This window comes from Sitophilus oryzae, unplaced genomic scaffold (assembly GCF_002938485.1).
Source record: "Sitophilus oryzae breed Bouriz unplaced genomic scaffold, Soryzae_2.0 scaffold_1356_pilon_pilon, whole genome shotgun sequence".
NCBI lineage: Eukaryota > Metazoa > Arthropoda > Insecta > Coleoptera > Curculionidae > Sitophilus > Sitophilus oryzae.
The window spans coordinates 587,964-611,189 of record NW_022146011.1 but is presented as its reverse complement, the minus strand read 5'-3'; the positions used below and the strand labels follow the sequence as shown (position 1 = coordinate 611,189).

The window sequence follows — 23,226 nt, the reverse complement described above, 5'->3', positions numbered from 1 at the left end:
CGACTTACGATCATTTACAAGAAACTCTGTAAAATAAATAAAAAATAAACTGTAAAATATATATATTCTTGTGTTTTATTAAAGTTACTCTGATATACTAATATATCAGCGTAATTTTAAAAATAAATCCTTTGAATACAAATATAAGCATAAAAAACATTTACAGTAGAAAAGGCGAAGGCGCTGGGTTAAACATAGTCGCTATTAAAAACACGGAGGGGCGCTTTGACCCAAAATTTTACTAATAAGTTTCATATCTATCTTAATAGTAGATTATTTTCTTTTATATCTATGGTACAAATTATACATTGTTATGGAAACAAACTTTTTATTGTCATTATATTGTCATAATCTTGTCAATCTTATTTTCATTGTGTAACGACGTTTGTTTTTTGTGTTTTTTATTATAAAAATTGTATTAATTACTCTTTTATCGGCTACTTTTATATAGCCAAGGATGCAAAAGTGTGTTCAGTGAAAAGTTAATTTTAAGTTTTTGAAATTATATTTCTTTTTTTTCCGTTGGACTTTCTAAATACTCGTAAAAATGACTAGAAAGTGTTTGGTGTGTTGAAGTTTTAAAAAAGGTCCCCGAATTACCTTTTCATATTCAGTTGTTCTTCTCCTTATATTAAACCACATGCATACTTTCTAGTTAGATTTCCTAAGAATATTGCTATTGGTACGGAGTGGCTAAATGTTTTTTTTATATACCTACTTAATTTAATTTTTGTGACAGACATACAATTTATTATTCAAATATATATGCATTTTACAAATTAAATTTATAAAATTTTATATTCAATGTATATATGCGACATTACTTGAATATTATATGTTCAAATTTGGCGCGTGGACGATATAGGTCCTCGACAAGGATAGACAGAGAGAAGCACTGCGTGTGCAACAAAAAAAGAAGATAAATGGAAATCGTTGATATGTTTGCGACAGTTTCCGAAGTTATTTACTTATCCACGTAAGTATATAATATGATCTAGGGTCATAACGCAGAATAATTAAACAAACATATCCACTATAACCTTCTCAATTCTGTGGTCAAAAAATTTCATGTCATTCAAACCTATCCACCATAGACTTCACCCAACTAGTTGAGCTGCCTCCATTCACAGTCTTCTGCGGCACTTTCAGGCTTTTTTCTCTACTATTACCCTTATCATTATCATTTAAAATACTACTTTGTGACGTAATTTGATTGCTACTGGTCCTCGGTTTCGACATTGTTAACCTCAAAGGCTTCGCAGGTATTGGAGGAGGAACCCTTCCAGGCCTCGCGAAACTCACGCGTTCTGAACTGTTAAAACTATCCGATTTCACCACCATTTTCCCTGTAGTCTTGTCCCTAACGTATTCCTCCGTCAGAGAATTGTCCAAGATCGATTCATAGTAACTGTCAGAGGGTGACGTTCGATACAGGCGGTTTTTTTCTGCGGTATGACTAGATTCAGAGGAGATGTTGAGCTCGCTGTTCGTTCTGGAGGCGATAAAAAGTTTTTGGGGGTCGACGTAGTCGGGATTGGCCAGTTTTTCACCGGTGGCTTTGTTGGTGTCGTGCGCAACATGCCTAGCTGGGCGTTTCTGGTCCTCGGAGATCAGGGTGCGGATGCGTTGAAGTAGGCTGGTGCGGATGGCGGATTTTCGGTAGATTTTGTGCTCGGGGTAGTCGGAGGAGTCGGTCATTTGAGACGATAATTCTCTGAAAAGAGGAGAAAACAAATTAAACACTTAGTATTATCTGACAAACGGATCTAAAACAACAAAGTTGCTCGATATTATCTATAAACTGAATATATTTTTAGTACCTACACGCAGATGCAAAAATATTTGTTGTCAAATATAAAGTATTATATTTTTTATATTTTTAGATCTATTTTCATGATTTTTTTAGCAAACTGTCAGTTTTCTTATGAATTTCAGTATTTGGCTTTTTATACAAAGGGTTGTTTTTTACCCTAACTTTAAAACACCCTGTGCAATAATTTCGTGAGTAACTTTTCCTAAAACATTATTTTTCGATCAGAACCATATACAGGGTGGCCCCTGGAAAACGTTCCGCAAGGCATAACGGCCAGGGTATTTATTTTTTCAAAAAATCCAAAAACACGTCAATTTTGTTTGTGAGGGGAACAACTTTTGCCCCAAAAATGATAATAAAATATTCAACCCTCTAAGCGGGGGTGTCATCCCCCAACTTTTTTCAAATGGAAAGGGGGGTCAAGTGGCGCCGCAATGAAAAGAACTTTCTATTCTCTATATTTCCCCGCTTCGTTTTTGAAAATCGGTCGAGTCATTGAGAAACTATGAAGGATTGAAATTTGAAAAGTTTATTTAAGCATTTATCAGAGTAAATGAATATTAATGATAAATTCGACCAATTTGCTGTTTTTTCGTAGATGTTTACGCATTTTTTCACTTGCCACAACATTGAACGATCAGGTGCGGTAGTTGCTAGATAGCTGTTCTGTGACTTGTAGTAGTTGAAGTTCTTCTCAATATCGTTAAACTGACCCACAATAGAATTTCCAAAAATACCAGCCCACACGTTCAATTTCTGAGGGTTTTGTGTGTGCACCTCGTGAAAAACCCTGGGGTTGTCCTCAGCCCAGTACCGACAGTTGTGCCGATTAACTACACCGTTCAAAAAGAAAGTACACTTATCCGAAAAACACACATTAAATAGGAAATTATTATCATTCGCCACTCGTTCACTCATAGTTTCACAAAATTGCAAACAACGATCAAAATCGTCTTCGTTGAGTTCTTGTACCAACTGAATTTTGTACGGGTGGAACTTGTGTTTTTTTAATATACTTTGGAAACTTGTACGATTCCCGCCGGTCTCATTGGCTAATTTTCTTGTACTCAGAATACTGTCCATGGCAACTTGGCCCAATACGAATACCTCCATAGCTTCATTTACTACAGGATTTTCCCTCTGCCTCTTTTTATTCATAACGGAACCAGCTTCGCGAAATTTTGCTACTAACTGGCGAACAATTTCACCATAAAGGTGGGGCCCATTAACTACTGCTGTAATACTTTCTTCTATACTAAGTGTGGATTGCATCGACTTACTATAATCGTAACTGGAGATTTTGACAATCAATAACCAGCCGTGGCGGCTTCACCAGCGAACGCCGAGCTCATGATCTACCAAAGTATAAAGATATGCTTTGCCACAGGTAGGATTTCAGAGGGGCCCCACGTTTTTATTTTAGTCTAATATGCCTAAAAGCTATTCTGCCTAGTACTAAAATATTTCTGAACTAGAAGTTCAAAATACCTAATTGTTATTATTATTTTCTAGTTTTCAGTGCACATAAGATAAAACCGTTTAACTTAAATGTTTTTTTACCGATTTTTTATTTTCTAGTTTTTAGTATTTAACGGAAATGCCTACCGAATATTCCTCATTCTATTTAATTAATTTAGTGCATCATTATTACATGGTTTTTTACCTGATAGTTTATTACAATCTGACGCTCAGGTGTTTCTGACGCTAACAACTCTCTCTGTCTGTCGCGTTCTGATGCTAGCCTAGACTCATGACGCTCAGGTGTTTCTGGCGCTAACAACTCTCCTTGTCTCTCTCGTTATGATGCCAGCCTAGACTCATGACGCTCAGGTGTTTCTGCCGCTAACAACTCTCTCTGTCTGTCACGTTGTGATGCTAGCCTGGACTCATGACGCTCAGGTGTTTGTGACTCTACCAGCTGCCTTTGTCTCTCACGTTGTGCTATTAACCTGGCATCATGTTGCTCAGGTGTTTCTGTTGCTAACCGTTCTCTTCGCTTCTGTAGTCGACTATAGATTTCATTTTCACTTTCTTTTGCACGTTTCGTTCTATACTTTTCTTTCGCCTTTTCGAGCCTTCTTTTTCGTTGTGTAGCAGTTTCGTTTTTATTTTTGTTTGTTTTTTTATTTATTGTTTCCATGTTGTTCCCACGAGTAATGGACATTTTAACGGTCGACCCCAGAGGTCCAGTAGAGGGGCAAAGCTATAATATACAACAAGAGGCGCCCAATCTTGAGGGGAAACGCTTGCGACATTACATTTTTAGCCACCCTAATGCCATACAGTCCTCAGCACATTTTAACCTATTACCTTAACTTGGGTGGTAAAGCTACCGCTAACTACGTAGATACATCTAATCACCTATTTTTTTTATCTGTCCTTCTAACGTCACACAATCTTGGACACAACTGTTCTGGACACGACTACTCATGCCCTCACCTAATACGCCATTTTGTAACGACGTCCATCTTGGATTTTAAATTTTGTCATAATCACAGTATTCTACTAGTGTAGCCCTTTCATTTGATGCCCATATTGAGGGGGTTGTAGAAAAATATGAAATCCGCCATTTTGTACCGGCGGCCATCTTAGATTTACAATGTTATTGATATTACTATATTGTATTGTCATCAAGGTGTGTACCAAAGGTCAAGGTGTGTACCAAATTTCAGATCAATCTGACAACAGGAAGGTACTTAAATTTCAATTTCTAATTTTGACCCAAATAAACAAACAAATAAATAAATACCGTACGGGTCGAGCTAAATAAAACCGTTTAAAAATTCTTTTATGGGTACTGAATATTTCGTATGATCGAAAAAAGTCATTTAGTTGGCTTGGAAATGACGATTATTGACATTTACCATAATATTTTACATATGAAATAACAACGATCTTCATTTCTAAGTCAACTCTGACGCCGTTCTTTGTTTAATCATATAATATTATATTAAATTGTTTAATGATAGAGAGATAGAAAATCCGTATTATTCACGTACTGTATCCAAAATCCCTAAATCTACGGACTAATCCGTAGTTCTGGCAACACTGTCTCCGGCAACCAACCACTCTGTCGACTGAAGGCAGAACTACGGTACAGTATTCTTACTGCAACTTCTAACTATTCTACAGCTAAACTAAATCTCGGACAGGTTGACTAGCGGCGATGGCATCGCCAGCTACATCTCGAAAAAGTTTTGTGCCACGAAATTGCCCATAAGGTTGCGTAGCTTCTTATTTTTTCAATCAACGGTGCTATATAATTCAGCATAATCACCAAAGCCACCTCATTATATTGAAAAATATCATCAAAAAAAAATTACATTAAATGACACTTACCCTTCTGTCCGACACCCGTTCAGTTTACTACTCTCTCCAACCCTCCTTCCTTCATTCCTCCCTCTTTCCTCCCCCTCCTCCGTCGGCTCGTTCAACTGGAACGACCTAGGCAACGAATCGGCCTTGTTGGGCAACTCCAACCTCTCCTCGTAGTACCACAACGGTCCAGGTTCGCTATTAATATTCCTTCTGGGATGCCTGGTGTGTTCCCTGTTCAGCACCTTTTTGAAATCCTCGTTTTGCATCAGCAAATCCGACACGATTTGCTTGATGTCGTGGCCGTACGTGTGGGGGGAATGGTCGACGGTGTCTCGGGAATGGGGGGAATCCTCCTCCGTGTGGACGGTATCGGTGTCGGAGATGGGGGGATCGCCATTTTGGTCTACGTCGGAGATGTCCGTGTAGAAGGTGGAGCTGCCAGTTTCCTTGGTTTTCTTCAGTTTGGAGATTTTTTTCGGGACGGTTTTCGAATCGTACACTTGTGGAATCTGAAACAAAGAAAAATAGATTGTATTTTTGTATTTTCTAGATTGCATGGGAGCAGGAAGTTTTTTATTGTGTACCCTTTGCTTGAGTTATAACTCATCATAGAGTCTCACTCAAGTAGCATTTTCACGACTTGCGGCCACGTGTTTACTAAACGCAACGTTGGATTAGTTACAAAAAATAGTTAGCTCCGTACCTTAGATATTAAGATAAATTTAAACGTTTTTATAACGTTGTGTCGACGTTGAACTAGTACTACAGCAAAGTAAAAGCTTCTGCGACGTCGAATAAACGTTGTCTTGTAACCTTTTTTTGCTTAAGTGATCTTTAGGTGATTCGGACAACGTAATTACAATGTTGGACAATAAAGAGTTTTCCGACGTCACTTTCAGGACCTATTCCAACGTTATGCAAACGTCGTCTGTTTTACTAATTCCAACTGTGTTGTTTAGATTTTCTTAAGCTTGTTTCATATAGACGCGAATCGCGAATTGCGAAAAGCGATTCGCCAAAAAATATTCGCAAAATTTGGACCTATTTCATACAGTCGCGAATTTTTAGGGACATTTCATTTTTGTTCCACTGAAAGTTACCAAAAAAATCCTAACCTGAGATAACTTAATTTGTTTTATACATATTTATTCGTGTTTACGATCTTTATTTTATATTTTATAGCATACAATATGAGTTTAAATTTTTTTAATAATTAGGAATATCGATTACGATTGTGGGATTGGAATAGAATAAGGTGCCAAATTGCCATTTACTTATTGTTAAAACGTAGAAGAGAACGGGTTTATAGTTTATAGCACAGGTCTATAGGTCATTTATGGGTCATTTGGGACATGTGAAATATTCAAATTTCGTAAGCAACAAGGTGCTTGTCACAATTTAATTCAAGAAATCTACGGACTAATCCGTAGTTCTGGCAACACTGTTCCGGCAACCAACCACTTCGTCGACTGAAGGCAGAACTACGGTACAGTATTCTTACTGCAACTTCTAACTATTCTACAGCTGTAGCTAAATCTCGGACAGTTGACTAGCGGCGATGCATCGCCAGCTACATCCTCGAAAAGTTTTGTGCCAATGAAATTGCCCATAAGGTTGCGTGTAGCTTCTTATTTTTTTCAATCAACGGTGCTATATAATTCAGCATAATCACCAAAGCCACCTCTAATATATTGAAAATATCATCAAAAAAAATTACATTAAATGACACTTACCCTTCTGTCCGACACCCGTTCAGTTTACTACTCTCTCCAACCCTCCTTCCTCCTTCATTCCTCCCTCTTTCCTCCCCTCCTCCGTCGGCCTGTTCAACTGGAACGACCTAGGCAACGAATCGGCCTTGTTGGGCAACCCCAACCTCCTCGTAGTACCACAACGGTCCAGGTTCGCTATTAATATTCCTTTTCCTTGGGATGCCTGGTGTGTCCCGTTCAGCACCTTTTGAAATCCTTTCAGCTTTGCATCAGCAAACTCCGACACGATTTGCTTGATGTCGTGGCCGTACGCGTGGGGGGAATGATCGACGGTGTCTCGGGAATGGGGGGAGCCTTCCTCCGTGTGGACGGTGTCGGTGTCGGAGATGGGGGGATCGCAATTTTGGTCTACGTCGGAGATATCCGTGTAGAAGGTGGAGCTGCCAGTTTCCTTGGTTTTCTTCAGTTTGGAGATTTTTTTCGGAACGGTTTTCGAATCGTACACTTGTGGAATCTGAAACAAAGAAAAATAGATTGTGTTTATGTATTTTCTAGATTGCATGGGAGCAGGAAGTTTTTTATTGTGTACCCTTTGCTTGAGTTATAACTCATCACAGAGTTTCACTCAAGTAGCATTTTCACGACTTGCGACCACGTGTTTACTAAACGCAACGTTGGATTAGTTACAAAAAATAGTTAGCTCCGTACCTTAGATATTAAAATAAATTTAAACGTTTTATAACGTTGACGAGAACCATTTCAACTGGAGAACACAGAACACACTAAAGCTGGAGAAATGCTTTCAAGTTACTTTGCGACAGCGTCGTCAAACGGTCAAAATAATCGATAACCGGATAACAACACCATTCTGCGCAAACGCGAACCTTAAAATCGCGCGAATATTCGCAAAGTTGAAAACACTTTAACTTTCCCTGCCCCCCAAATTTTAAATCTTGCGAATCGCCAAAATCTTAAAATTTCTGACAGCGCCGCCATGATCAGTAAAATTGGACCAATGAGAGCAGTTTCGCAAAATCGCAATTCGCGATTCGCGTCTATATGAAACAAGCTTTATTCTTAGGTTGGTAGGACGTCGAGCCACTACCTTTTTGCAACTGTATTGAACCATAACCTTAAATCTTAAATTTTCACTTCATTGTTCTGTTCAGTCAGACGGTTCAGTGCTGTTTTTGTTTTTATAAAAAAAAACTTAATTAAAATGGAACGTAAGAAAGGCACATATAAAACTAAATTTAAATAGTTCCAGCTATGAACAGTTTGGCGCAGTTTTAATTTAGATTTTAAATATAATGGTGTCTGTAATTTAATTAGTTTGTGTACAAAGGTAGCCAAATGCAGTCTACGGCGTTCATACATATTAAGCCACTTCAATTCTTTAAGCCAAGGTGAGATATGCTCCCCTCTATCCAGAGAACAAATAAAACGTACACATGAATTTTGAATCTTCTGTATTCTAGAAGAGGAGTGCACGTCAAGACAAGGTCCATAGACATTGTCAGCATAGATGGCATGGCTAAGAACCAAACTGTCACATAGACTACGTTTCAATGCTTGACTCATGATATTTTTATTCCTATACAATCCCCTCAATGCTGTATAACTTTTCTGCATAATCTAATTGACATGATTTCGAAATCTCAAATCACAATCTAGAGCAAAACCCAAATTCTTGACAGTTTTTAATGGATGGATTATTTCGTTATTCAGTTTAACAGATAATCCCTTTGCTAAGGGTACCCTACCAAAACAAATCATTTGAGTTTTGCTAAGATCCAACTGAAGACCATGATTCAATGAGTATTTACTTATTTTCTCAAGAGCAGAATTAATATTATTGTAAACAACTGCAGCATTTTCAGCAGTGTAAGTTGCATATATTTGCGTGTCATCGGCAAATTGATGCAGTTCGCAATCCACAACATTATTTTTCAAATCAGCGGTGTAAATAAGGAACAAGAGTGGTCCCAAAATGGAACCCTGAGGTACACCCCTAGAAAGCGGTAAAGCATCCGACTGAGCCTCATCGAGAACTACACACTGGCATCTATTAGACAAATAACTGCCAACCAATTCCACAATATTTTCCGAAAACCCGTAATAATGAAGCTTTGCCAGTAAAAGGTCATGCCCCAAGGTGGTAAATGGTAAAAGGTCATGCCCCAAGTATAATCTAATAGAAGCAGACTTGCACCCTTACCTGTATCTAATTCTGTTAATATATCATCCAAAACTGTAGCTAAAACGGCAGAAGTACCATATTTACTCCTGAATCCTGACTGGCAATCAGGGATCAAATTATGTTTAGTTAAATGATTTAAAACTTGACTATATACCAACTTTTCCAATATCTTTGATAAAACTGGCAATTTACTTATAGGTCGAATGTCTTTTAAACTTGTAGGATTGGAGATTTTTGGCAAGGGCACGATCATTGCATTTCTCCAACTAATCGGAAAATAGCTATTATTTAAACAGCAATTGTAAATATGAGCAAGGTAGGGGGCAATATAAGGACAGCACAATTTAACCATTAATAGAGATATACCATCGCAGCCTGCTGCATTGGATTTAATACTAGCAAGGGCATCAAGCAGATCTGCTTCATTAATGCTATTAAACTGAAATGTTTTCACGTGCGCTAATGTGTTATTATTGTAAAAGTTAACAGTAACAGGATCAGTTACACATTTCAGAGCCTCTATAGAGTCTACAAAATGGCGATTTATTGTGTTCACATCTTTAAGATTATCTGGAATTTTTTTTAGTATTATTGCGTTATGCATCCTTTAGGACACGCCACAACCGGTTAATAAGTAAAAATAATAATCAAAAAAGTAAAAACATTAGACTCACCATGCTGGGTTCAGATTTCCGTCGCCAGCTACCCAAAGCGGGAAACATCCTGTCCTGCGAAGCCGATCTTTGGTCCTTCATCAGCTCCTGCGTCTTTCTTCTGGACCTTCTCTCCAAATAATGCGGCGTAGGTGAATTGTGCTTCAACGGTGACCATTTCTCAGACGCATCTTCTATAAAGCAACACAATCGTATTTATTATACAATTTTAATTTTCTAACATTATCTTAGATCTACACCAGGATTTATTAGCCCTACATGCTTTTTTACACTTACCAGTCTCCGTGACGTCTTGCCCCAGTTGCATAACTAACTGCCTAGCGTGATTCGGAATGACAGCACTGTAATTTTCCAAGATAACTCGTTTTATTTGCAGTGTCCATTCTCTTTTGTGATGTGTAGATCTGGCTCTTAGTGTGCACTGCTGTCTAGGGTTGTCAAAAGGTAGAACTTGAAACGCTAGGGGATCTGATCTGACCTGTTCCACTAGCATCAAATTAGAACACTGAAAAAGATCACATATTATTAACAGATAAAAATGAACGGCTATCATAAATATGTCTATATCTATAATTTGTTTGGTATTTTAGCCTTTTTAGTATTTTATACTTTACCTCAATATGAGTTTTGTAAGCTAGGGCCCCGGCGGTCTTGGTTTTGGCCAGAAGTAGTACTTTTTCAAAAAGAAAAACATGTCTTCTTCCCCTAGCACCCTGCACCCTAAAACTACCCTCCGCAATCAGTTCTCCCAGGGTTGTTAAGTCCGGTCCTGTCCAACCATAGAGCTGAGATTGGATCTCCTGTAAATTACATAGATTTTTACAAATATTTTACAAAAAAAATCGAATTAAAAATGAAACTTCTGCAATTCTGCATTCTGCAAATGAATCTGCAGAATGTGCTGTTGAAGTTTTCGGAATACAGTTCGGATCACCCTGTACAGAGAATTTCATTCTATTTCTAACAAATTACTCTATATTAAGGTACCAAAATGGGTAAAAAGTATGCTTATTACCTGAACCCTAACAGCGTATTCGTGCTTCTTCTTCATATTGTTGATTTCAGAAGCAACAGCGGTCATTGTGGCCAGTGCTAAATCAACCGTTGATTTGTGATTGCCTTCGCATTGTTTCGACAATCTCTGAAAACAGAAATTGTTAAAATTAATAGTTGCGACTACAACACGAACGTAATACAACGTTTTATCCACAAAAATTATAAATATTTGATAGGAAAAATTACCCGCAGGCATTATCTTAAAAAAACGAATTAAAGATAACGTTGTATCTGTAACTTATATATAAAAAAGTACCTGTAAAAGAAGGTGGTACTTCAAAATCCTCTGTACAGGCTTCAACAAATAACTGCCAAGAGGTAAAGCGTGCCGCAAATGCTGTTGCTTCTCCCTGAACAGTGGTGCCATGTGTTCGTCTTTCTGCAACTCGCTGAGTACCTCCATGGTACGGGGGTAGTTCGCGCAGTACTCGTTGTATACCCTGAAACCTGCGTCGTGCTGCAGAAAGACGTTCGCCGTTTTGCTGGGGTCTAAATTTGCTCTACGAATATCTTCTAATATTTCTCTGTAAAGAACATTTTATCTCATTAACCATTCTCATCTTTTTTTACAAAATTCTGTTACACTAAATGGGTCATGCTGTATAAGTACGAATTCTTTCTAGAATTTACTCTAGTTTTACATAACTAGGCCACCACAAAAATTATAATGACTATGCGATTTCTTTTAATTGAATGGAGAATGTTTGGTCTCGTTTTTTTAAGAAACATAATTGCATGAAGAGAAAATATATTACTCACCTGTTGAACTTGCAAATTTCTTCTATGTTACTAAAGAGATCGGTCAAACAGTGAGCCAGTGGACACAAAGGGTCGTTACGCCATGGAATTAGATAGCCCTATAACAAATTAATATATTTTAGATAGTTTTATAAGTTTCTAATATAACTTATAATATAATAATAGCTCCCGTATATAGCGTTTAACACCTTGGGAGTAGCAAGGTGCCATCACTTGCCATGCTAGAGCCGTTCGGTACCGCCTATTATTTACCTCAGGATTGTGAATCCCAAGTACTAATTTAAGGCTGAGTCGACCTAGGTACAGTACGTCTGCTGGATCTGTGTCTATGAAAGGAATGCGGACAAAAAACATTTAAAATAAACAGCAATATATTTTATACGTCGACTTGACGAGTAAGTCACCGCAAATCGCTCCGCCCACTCATTTTATTGGCTACTTGCAAATTTTTCGATTTTTTATTGATGGGACGCGTCGTCTAATTTTTTACGAAAAACATCGAGAGAATATCGTTTCCCCTCTCACGGATACCCCGTAGCTACAGAACGGACAAACGTACTGTATACTCTGTTTTTTTTCTACCAATTATCAGTAATACAAATTATTTTTTTCAACTGATAGGTTCTTGGTATAGAATAAAGACTATCAAAAACATTGAATAACTACTGATACTCTGTGCGAGCTCCCAACCGTGCTTCCCTGTTTACTCCGAACCAAGTTAGATAAAAAAGATATTGAAGATTGCAGCCTTGAGTTGGACTATGGCAAGGAGTATGGGCTCCACTACGACATGTACAGAAACGGATTACCTAAACTGGTAAGCATGTAAAATTAAACCTTAATGAAAAATTGAACTTATTTATTTTTAGTTCAAGAAAAGGCATGACAATCCACAACCCATCAAAGACCTGGTAAATGAATTCTGCAAAAACTGAAAACCAAACTAAGTTAAATAAATTATTATGTTCCTACACAGTATTTTATTTATAGGTTTTAATGCTTTAAAGTCTAATAATAAATTTTCGTTGACAACAAAATAATCTAAAAAATCTACGAAGATTTCTTATTATAAACTTGAAAGATTAAGATTCGGTTCCTAATACACAAATTTTAAATTTTTGGCGCCAGTATATAGGTATGAATGCAACCTACTATATCGATAATGCGCTCATAGTTCGGGTTAGACGCCAAAGGCCGCGCCACTAACACAGTCTTCAAAAATTAACGTTGATCGGTCTCTCTCACTTTAGTTATTAGTGTTCTCTCTGGCTGACACACAGACAAAAGAAGAGGACGCCGACGTGCATAAAAATGATCCGTAACAGAAATTGACAGAAATCATATAGAAATATTCAGATTTTTGTCTAGGACAGTCTAGAAGGCCATGCTTTCTGCCTGGGTAGGACCGCGCCAGAACTGTTTCCAATTTTCCGGTTTACTGTCACCCCCCTGCTGACAACTAAAGAGACAGCTTTATTTATTTGTCAAATTACATAGAAACCAACGCAAACCCAGCGCAATATTTTTTCTACTCGTAATAAATTCCTTAAAATAATAATTTCTGAATATTTTTTAAAACGTAACTCGCTATAGAAAAAATATTGTTTTATTCACGACGATAAAATTGCATTATCGTCTCGTATAAAAAATAACTAAAAGTAAAAAAATGGTTAAAAAACAGCCTCATTACCTGAACTCTGACAGCGTATTCATGCTTCTTTTTCATGTTGTTGATTTCAGAAGCAACAGCGGTCATTGTGGCCAGTGCTAAATCAACCGTTGATTTGTGATTGCCTTCGCATTGTTTCGACAATCTCTGAAAACACAAATCGTATAAAAAAATTAAAAGTTATTTACTATACAGGGTACCCAGAAATAAGTGCAAGTATTTTATGGGGTGGTATGGTGGTATACACTGTTTTTCTCAGGTAAGATTTCGACAGACGATGACAAGAAAATCAGATGACATCTCATACCAAATCTATTTATTTTTCTAAAAAAAGTTTCTAATATTTTTTAAGTTAACTATGGATGGGTTTAAATATAAATCCGTCATGCGGCGTCTCTACCAGTTTTATTGGTTTATTTCAAAAATGACAGATCATATTTCAATTTTATTGGTTTGACGGAACGATGAACGACAAACGGACGCCGATGCGTATGAACTCGCCTTTAGATTTTTGAGGCTTGTCAAAGTCTTGCCAGATTATAGGTTATAATATTGTGTCAACTTATGTCAAATATCTGCGTTTTGGAAGATGATGCATTTTGGTTCATGTTATTACGTGTGTTTTGTGTTTTTTGAAGTCAAGTGGAGGAAAAATCGAGGGAAAATTAACTGTAGACATTGACACATACCGTTTTTTTAATAAAATAACTCAATTAAATTTTTTCAGTTTTATACAGTTTTTTTTCACAATATTTTGAAGTAATCACGTATCAGTCAAATTTTAAATATATTAATTTCCTGCTATGCGTTCCAGTTGTACCAACTTATTTCTTTGTAAAATAAAATAAACTACTTTGAAATTAAAATGATATACACATCTATTACTGTCAAGGATCTTGTCGTTTGCACTTATTTCTGGGACACCCTGTAAAGTGTTTTAGGAAACAATTTTATTATAAAATAAATAATACCTGTAAAAGAAGGTGGTACTTTAAAATCCTCTGTACAGGCTTCAACAAATAACTGCCAAGAGGTAAAGCGTGCCGCAAATGCTGTTGCTTCTCCCTGAACAGTGGTGCCATGTGTTCGTCTTTCTGCAACTCGCTGAGTACCTCCATGGTACGGGGGTAGTTCGCGCAGTACTCGTTGTATACCCTGAAACCTGCGTCGTGCTGCAGAAAGACGTTCGCCGTTTTGCTGGGGTCTAAATTTGCTCTACGAATATCTTCTAATATTTCTCTGTAAAGAACATTTTATCTCATTAACCATTCTCATCTTTTTTACAAAATTCTGTTACACTAAATTGGTCATGCTGTATAAGTACGAATTCTTTCTAGAATTTACTCTAGTTTTACATAACTAGGCCACCACAAAAATTATAATGACTATGCGATTTCTTTTAATTGAATGGAGAATGTTTGGTCTCGTTTTTTTAAGAAACATAATTACATAAAGAAAAAATATATTACTCACCTGTTGAACTTGCAAATTTCTTCTATGTTACTAAAGAGATCGGTCAAACAGTGAGCCAGTGGACACAAAGGGTCGTTACGCCATGGAATTAGATAGCCCTATAACAAATTAATATATTTTAGATAGTTTTATAAGTTTCTAATATAACTTATAATATAATAATAGCTCCCGTATATAGCGTTTAACGCCTTGGGAGTAGCAAGGTAGAGCTTGCCATGCTAGAGCCGTTCAGTATACAAGGAAGGTAATGTGGCTAGCACGTAGCTAGCATGTAGCTACAGAACGGACAAACGTCCAGTATACTCTGTTTTTTTTTCTCAGGTAAGATTTCGACAGACGATGACAGAAGAAAAGCAGATGACGTCCCATACCAATCTATTTATTTTACTAAAAAAAGTTTCTAATAATTTTTAAGTTAACTATGGATGGGTTTAAATATAAATTCGTCATGCGTCGTCACTTGTTGTTTTTAACCAGTTTTATTGGTTTATTTAAAAAATGACAGATCGTATTTCAATTTTATTGGTTTGACGGAACGATGAACAAACGGACGCCGGTGCGTATGAACTCGCCTTCAGATTTTTGACGTTTGTCAACGTCTTGCCTTGCCAAATTATAGGTTATAATTTTGTGACAACTTTTGTCAAATACACTGCGTTTTGGAAGATGATGCATTTTGATTCGTGCTAGCCTCCATAGATTCGTGTTATTTCTTGTGTTTTGTGTCTTTTGAAGTCAAGTGGAGGAAAAATCGAGTGAAAATTAACTGTAGAACCCAGAGCACAGTTTATGGATAATACTCGCTGCCCAGGCAGAAAGTCTTATACAGATACACCAATAAAGCTAGTATACCATCTCGTCGTAGATAAGTGCATCTCGAATATGGTAGAAGGACCATACTAAACACATACTAAAAACTGGAGTAGCTGTAAAATATCGACATCACACGATAGGTAAATAATGGATTTTAGTACTGCAGAAAAATACTGTCAAAAGGTACTGGTTTAAAAAAAATTAAGATTAAAGTTAATTAATCAACCTGTGAGGTATAAAATTTGGTAAGTGTTATTATTAATAAAATAGTTTGTTTTATTTATGTTGTTTTATTTATTCCTGCGGAATATTACAAATTTGTATTTGTACATAAGTTATATTGATAAATATAATCATAAATGCGGGAAGTTTCATAAAGCTTGAAAGTAAGAAATAGTTTTTTTTTATATTTTTTGGTATGTGGTGTCTTGTTTTTGTTTGTTTTATATTAACACATACCGTTTTTTATAAAATAAAATAACTCGATTACATGTTTTCAGTTTTATACAGTTTTTTTCACAATATTTTGAAGTTACTTGTCAGTCAAATTTTAAATACACATATTAATTTCCTGCTATGCTTTCCAGTTGTACCAACTTATTTCTTTGTAAAATAAAATAAACTACTTTGAAATTTAAATGACAGACTCATCTATCACTGTCAAGGATCTTCTCGTTGGACAGACTATACCCAAACTTAAAACTAAAAAACTTTCAAACTTACCAACTAAAAAATATAATAGTTAAAATATATCAATATGATAAATAAAGTACAGTATTTTGATCTGGTGTTTTGGGATATATTAGTGTTTTATGGAGCCAAATTGTATCTAAACGTAAAATAAAACAACAACTTATTGAGTCTATCCCACGTTTACCCTACATCATAGTTTTACATTTTTTAAATAAAATTAGAACGACACTGATAAACCGGAATTTAAGTCGGCCATATTTGAGGCCCATCGCAGTCTACCTAAGATTTTTGATATGCTCCTTCCTTAGTCTTCTTATTCAAAGATTCGCAACAATGAAAGTAGAACTGGTATAATAAAACATCTCCACTGGAAAAGACGGTTATTTATAAAATTTCATGTAAAGATTAGAATCAGAAATATGTTGGGCAAACTAGTATATCACCAGTACCGTTCAATCTAAATGTGTAACTAGAAATTTATTAATTTTATCGGGCTCTGTGGAAAAAATGCGTGTGGTCTACAATACTCGAACAATCAACTGATTTACATAAAAGTTTTATTGTTTGTCAAGTTGATTTTTCTCCTATTCCAAATCGAAATAAAGAAGATAGTCTAGACAACGATAAATTAAAATTTATCGCGTACAATACCGAGACAGGCCATCCAATGATGTTATCTCTTCATTCACTTGGGTCGTAAACAGTCGACTTCACATTGTGGTCACGTCACATATATTTTTATTTAAAAGACTGTAATATCGGGCATGAGTTATGCGATTCCTAAGAGGGAATAAATACGTTTCTATTATTTTCTTCTGTCCTTAAAACCTTAATACCCTTACTTGCCATTACTAACCCTTTTAAATATATCAATATTTATGGATTTCTTTTGAATAATGTTAGAGATAATTTATATACCTCGGGTCCAATATAAGACACTGAACAGCATGGGGACATTAGAAATGGTAAGAGAGAAGAGTGGTGTCCATTTCACATTCGGCATTTATTCGTCCATTCGGCATTTAAAGTTTTATGTAAAAATTTTAATGGGGTCAATTATTGACTTCCTTAATAATTATTTTAGAGAATAATTCTATTTAGGTTTATTGAAGAGCACTAAAACCCACATTCAAAAGAATAACTTTAAGATATTTTTGATTAGCTCGTTTACGAGTTATCGCCGATTTCTTTTTAAATATTTCTCCTTTCTTATGGCCCTGTATTTACTTATGAGCACCAGTCAAGGTAAAAGATAACTTTCAACTAAAGTTGTCATTTCAGAATTTTACCTATTTAGTGCTTTATTATTATTAAAAACTCATTCCTACGTCGGAAATCTTAAAGATGTATTTATAAATACAAATTAATATGAATTAAAGTAAAATAAAATAATCAATTACAAGGTTAATTATAGTATTATTACAATATTCAATAACTTATTAATTTAGTTATTATTAAATTGTTAGAACTTTAGGATTTAAGAAGATGTTCAAATATTCCTCTATCGACTGCTAGACAATAACCGAGGCGATCATAAAATTCTCTTCTTACATTCGCTAGTTGGTAAACTGAAATTCTATTGCATTCGGCAGAAATAGCATTTTTTAACTCGTCTAGATTTGGGTATTTTTTATCCTTGTATATCCTGTTTTTTAAATGGCCCCAGAGAAAGAAATCATTTAGCGAAATATCAGAAGACCTTGCTGGCCAATTTACTGTATGATTTAGGCCAATAACGTTTCCGTTAGAACTATTGTCTAAATATTCCCGAACAGCCAGGGTACTACGTGCCGGGCAGCCATCCATTTGGTACCAAACTTCCTGATCTTCCCTAGCGGCATCATGCAAAGAAGGTAAAATATGATTTTCGAGTAGTTCCAAATAATATTCTGCATTTAAATTTCGCGTAAGAAATAATGGCCCGATAATATTGTTTCCGAATATCCCTGCCCAAACATTTACTTTCTGTGGATATTGCGTCCTTGTTTCGACAAACCTGTGTTGGTTTTCTTTGTTCAAATATCGATAATTTTGAACAATGGGTTCATTATTTAAGGTAAACGTGCATTCGTCAGTGAAACATATGTTTTTTAAAAATTCCCCATCCGTGTTTGCTCTTTCCATCATATCAAAACAAAACGCCTGCCGCCGTATTTCGTCCCCATCTCGTAGCTCTTGGCGCTTTTCATATTTGAAGGAATAGTATTTATGTCGTTTCAAAATTCGAAACGCTGTAGTGTGATCTATTCCTATTTCATCCTCAAGTTTCCTTGTGCTGATCTTTCCATCGTTCTCTTCCACGCACAATAAAACTTCCTGTCCATTGGACACCCTGTACCTCCTTAAGACTTGTTATTCGTATCCACGCAGGCGAAATTCCCTAAGCCGTACGACGCCGCGTACTTTGTACGCGGCATCTTAATAAGAGAATACTAATTTTTTGCGGTACTTGTTACTCACCGTTATGACTTCATTGAGATCGGCAACGTAAACCGTTTCAGTGTCCAGCACTTCCTGCAGTACCCTCTGCTCGGGCTTGATCGGAATTTGCTCCTGCTCGGCGATGCCACTATCTGCGGAGCCTGAAATAACGAAAGCATATTTATTTTTCTACAATAAAGCGTTATTTATTATTATTATTAATCGGGTAATCAAAAAAATTAAATAGTTTACTCGACGTCGTCAAATTTTGGTTACTGGCTATTCCCCGATAGTTTCTGTGTCTAATAACTATTTATCAATATGTTTAATTTATGTCAATGATGACAGGTATTGATAATTTCGATTCCAAATATCTCGAGAACCATTAAGCTTGATTTTCATGCATCCGTTGTCCGACGATACGATGATACGATATTAATTTTATTGGTTGAATGTAAAGACTTCGATTGGTTAACCGTTTCTAACCAATTGAAGTCTTTAAAGTCACCCAATAAAATTAATATCGGACCATCGGATCAACGGATAACGGACGCATGTAAATCAAGCTTTACTCGTAACGATTTTTACCAAGAGACCTTTTTTACATAAAGTTTTATACAGGTAAGGACAAAAAGTTATTACTCTTAAAACCAATTAAAAAATATGTAGGTGGCGCCCTCTACAAGTAGGAGTCATATTGATATCAAAATCAAATTTCTTATATCAAAAAACTCCCAGATACCAATTTTCATCCAAATATTGACGTTATTTCATAAATTATTTGGAAAAAATGGAAATAAAAATGAAACTTCTACACCCTGTATCTGCGATACTAAGCCATTTTAGGACATACATTTATACGAACTTTTTACTTATTTTTATCTGCAGAATCTGCAGCTGAAGTTTCCGGAATACAGTTCGGACCACCCTGTACATATTTATCTGATTATTCTAAAGTTGATCAAATGATCAAGTGATCAAATCAAACAATAAAAAAACAAGTGTAAATTATTTAATTTTGATTTGAAGCAAATAATAACATTTTAGGAATCTTTATTCTGAACTTATTGTTCTTCCTTTTAGATATAACAAACTTTTAGCAATGTTTTAAATTTGTTGATAGTGTCAATGACACAAGTGAATGTCTCTAAGTTTGTTTGATTTTTTTAATTATAATTTATGTCAATTACCTTGACTTCCTCCAGGTTCAGGGTCGCTGTCCAGACTTTCCACCGAAGCCAGGTAAGCTGAACAGGGTTGGGGATGTCCCCCGCTGCTTTCCGAAGAAGAAGAGGCCAGACTGGTCATGGAAACAGGCCTGGAGACTTCCGAGGATGAAGTTGGACTGCTGGTACTCGCACTAACTCCAGAACTCTCGCTAGGCACCTGTAGGAAAACGGAAACTCCTTTAAAAAATAGTACTAGGTATATCTAAAAAATAAAGAAAATGTAACTATGGCCAAAAAGAACTGACTGTGTGTGTTGACTGTTGTATCGAAATCTTTTCTGCATCGGCTTGAAGGAAATTAAGAGATTTTTTTTTTAGAATTTAGAATGAGTGGGAGGGGGGTTAATCACTTCGACCTTACAGATCCATTGTGTCCCCCTTTCTTGAATCATAACTCATCATACAGTCCCAGGGCTTTGACAAAAGCCAGCATCTGGGACGGTTTTATAGAGAGTAGTTCTCCATCTCCAATATCAGTCGTACCAAAATTCATGGCACGAATGGTTGTCGTCTCGGCGCACTCAGTGATGAGGTATACTGGTGTTTCCCCATCTTCCCCACAGAATCTGCATTCGCCGTTTCTTCTTAGTTTCAATCTACTGAGGTGTTCATTGAGGAGACAGTGTCCTGTTAAAAACCCCGTGACAATCCGAAGATTGTTCTTACTCAGACCTAGGAAGATCTGTGATTTTTATTGATCATAAGCCCTCAGAAACTTCTTCGAGTGTCCTAGACCATTGCAAGATTTCCATTCCAGGTTGCGGATGGAATCTTCCAAGTTCTTGAGTTCCTCCTTGAGTTGGTTACCACTTGGAAAGCAGAACGGTTCTGGTCCAGTTAGTGGAGTGTTCGCTCCTTTTCTACCTAGATTATTTGCTTTTTCATTGCCTTTTATCCCTTGGTGAGCAGGCACCCAGTGTAGGAGGACTTTGTTTTCTTTGCCTAATTTATTCAGCTTCTCTATGTATTCTTTGACCAATTTCGAATTGATTGAGACTGAGTTGATCGCCTTTAACGCTGCTTGACTATCAGATAAGATGGCTATTTCTTGTTTCCGATAGTTCCTATCTAAGATAAGTTGTACGCATCTCTCGATAGCGTAGATTTCTGCCTGTAGGATACTAGGGTAAGTGCCCATTGGTTCGGAGTAATTAGCTCTCGGCCCAAACACTCCGATCCCTGTTCCCGTATTGGTTTTGGAAGCAAATTAAGAGATACAACAAAATTGTTTTTGAATCACTAAAAGTACTTGGCAGAAAATTATAATAAATCGAAAGATTATTAAAACTTTAATACCCTGTAGCTACGAAACAAAGCAGAATCGGACCTAACTTAATATGAAAAATAAATCTTATTTTTACGCGAGGAATCCCCCCACGAGAGAAGGCACACGTTTTTTGAAACACCCTGTATAATAACATCAGACTTATAAAAAAAGTTTTTTTAGAAAACTTTACCACCTTGTATTTCAAAACTTACATACATTCATAGGAAGTTTTTTCTTAGAATATGTACACAAGAATCAATCTCTTAAATATAAGCATATAATTAAGGACCACCGTGTATACAGGGTGGCCCATCGAAAACGTTCCGCAAGGCATAACGGCCAGAATATTCCTTTTTTCAAAAAATCCAAAACCACGTCAATTTTGTTTGTGAGGGGGACAACTTTTGCCCCAAAAATGATTGCAAAATCTTCAACTCTCTAAGCGGGGCTGTTATCCCCCAACTTTTTTCAAATGGGTAGGGGGGTCAAGTGGCACCGCAATGAAAAGAGCTTTCTATTCTCTATATTTTCCCGCTTCGTTTTTGAAAATCGGTCGAGTCATTGAGAAAATATGAAGGATTGAAATTTAAAAAGTTTATTTAAACATGGTAATCAATCGGAGGCAAAGTTTACTACTAAGGGCATTCCTCAGGGATCCATTCTCGGTCCGTTACTTTTTATTATATACACCATGGACATGGCAGTGGACAATAACCACTGCAAAATGCATAGATATGCCGACGATACCCAATTACATTTAAGTTTTAGAAAATCAGAAGCATACGAAGCCCAGAACAAGGTTGAACAGTGTTTAGAAAAAATATACACTTATTCCAGCAAGAACGGGTTCAAAACTAAATCCGACAAAGTCAGTAATCGTTTACTTCGGACCAAATAATAACTGGGCGGCCCAGAACATGAAAATAAAATGTCTGATTCGATTATCTCCGTAGAAAGGGAATCAAAATATTTAGGACTTATATTTGACTCGCAGTTGAGGTTTAGATCTCAAGTGAGTAAAGTGGCCAGGGCATCGTTCATCTCCTTAAAAACCTATACAAAAACAAAGATTTTCTAAACTATAAATTAAAAAAGCAATTATGTGAGGCTCTTGTATTATCACAGTCCAATTATTGTAATTTTGTTTACGGGCCTTGTCTCGATCAAAATCTAGAGACAGTTACAGAAAGTACAGAATTGATGTATTCGCTTAATATACGGATTAAGATCGAGAGACCATGTTACATATAAACTAGATATGTTGAATTGGCTAAATATTGAAGACAGACAAAAGTTACATTTTGCATGTTTTTTACACAGAATTTTGCGGAATGGTTTTCCTGAGTATTTAACTAATAAACTTAAATTTCGATACTCTAACTATGCTATAAGGCGGTGTAATAATATGGAAATTCCCAAACATCGCACGGCTCTATATCAGCGTTCTTTCTCCTACCTGACAACCAAGATGTACAATTCCAACTTGAATCTATACTCCCTTGATTTAAAGACGTTCACTTTCAAAACAAAATTAAAAACTTATATGTTGAGCGGATATAGAATTACACAATAATTTGATTTATTAATTTTTGTATCCTTTACGGAACAATTTTCATTTTTTACTGTTTTTGCTTTAACTTATTAAGTTGTTGATTTTTCTTTATCTAAAGTATATTGTTAATTTTCATTTTTCTTACTAATTCTTTTTTCTTTGAATGTCATTTTTTAAGAATGTATTATATTATTTACTTTTTTTATATGCTCGGTTAACTTAACAGCTCTGCTGAATTTCGCCGAGTAAAAAATAAAGACGTTATTTATTTATTTATTTATTATTTATCAGAGTAAATGATAAGGATAAATTCCTTCGACCAATTTGCTGTTTTTTCTTATTATTTCTAGATGTTTACGCATTTTTCCCTTGCCAGAAGGTTGAAGATCAGGTGCGGTAATTGCTAGATAGCTGTTCTGTGACTTGTACGTTGAAGTTCTTCTCAGTATCGTTAAACTGACCCACAATAGAATTTCAAAAAATACCAGCCCACACGTTCAATTTCTGAGGGTTTTGTGTGTGCACCTCGTGAAAAACCCTGGGGTTGTCCTCGGCCCAGTACCGACAGTTGTGCCGAT

General features: G+C 36.1%; 1 protein-coding gene across 3 annotated transcripts in view; it reads right to left on the bottom strand.

Moving 5' to 3' along the window:
* Positions 1 to 247: 247 nt before the first annotated feature.
* Positions 248 to 23,226, bottom strand: part of LOC115875224 (pleckstrin homology domain-containing family G member 2-like) — a 178,196-nt gene continuing 155,217 nt past the window's right edge. For all 3 annotated transcript variants that reach the window (XM_030890635.1, XM_030890636.1, XM_030890637.1), the window contains 10 exons: positions 19,792 to 19,987; positions 18,641 to 18,762; positions 14,675 to 14,772; positions 14,173 to 14,440; positions 13,223 to 13,348; positions 10,332 to 10,517; positions 9,994 to 10,222; positions 9,718 to 9,890; positions 5,153 to 5,640; positions 248 to 1,714 (listed from right to left, as the gene is read on the bottom strand). In XM_030890635.1, coding sequence (XP_030746495.1) covers positions 1,072 to 1,714; positions 5,153 to 5,640; positions 9,718 to 9,890; positions 9,994 to 10,222; positions 10,332 to 10,517; positions 13,223 to 13,348; positions 14,173 to 14,440; positions 14,675 to 14,772; positions 18,641 to 18,762; positions 19,792 to 19,987 — 2,529 coding nt within the window. In that variant the 3' untranslated portion in view covers positions 248 to 1,071. The remainder of the gene's footprint in view (positions 1,715 to 5,152; positions 5,641 to 9,717; positions 9,891 to 9,993; positions 10,223 to 10,331; positions 10,518 to 13,222; positions 13,349 to 14,172; positions 14,441 to 14,674; positions 14,773 to 18,640; positions 18,763 to 19,791; positions 19,988 to 23,226) is intronic.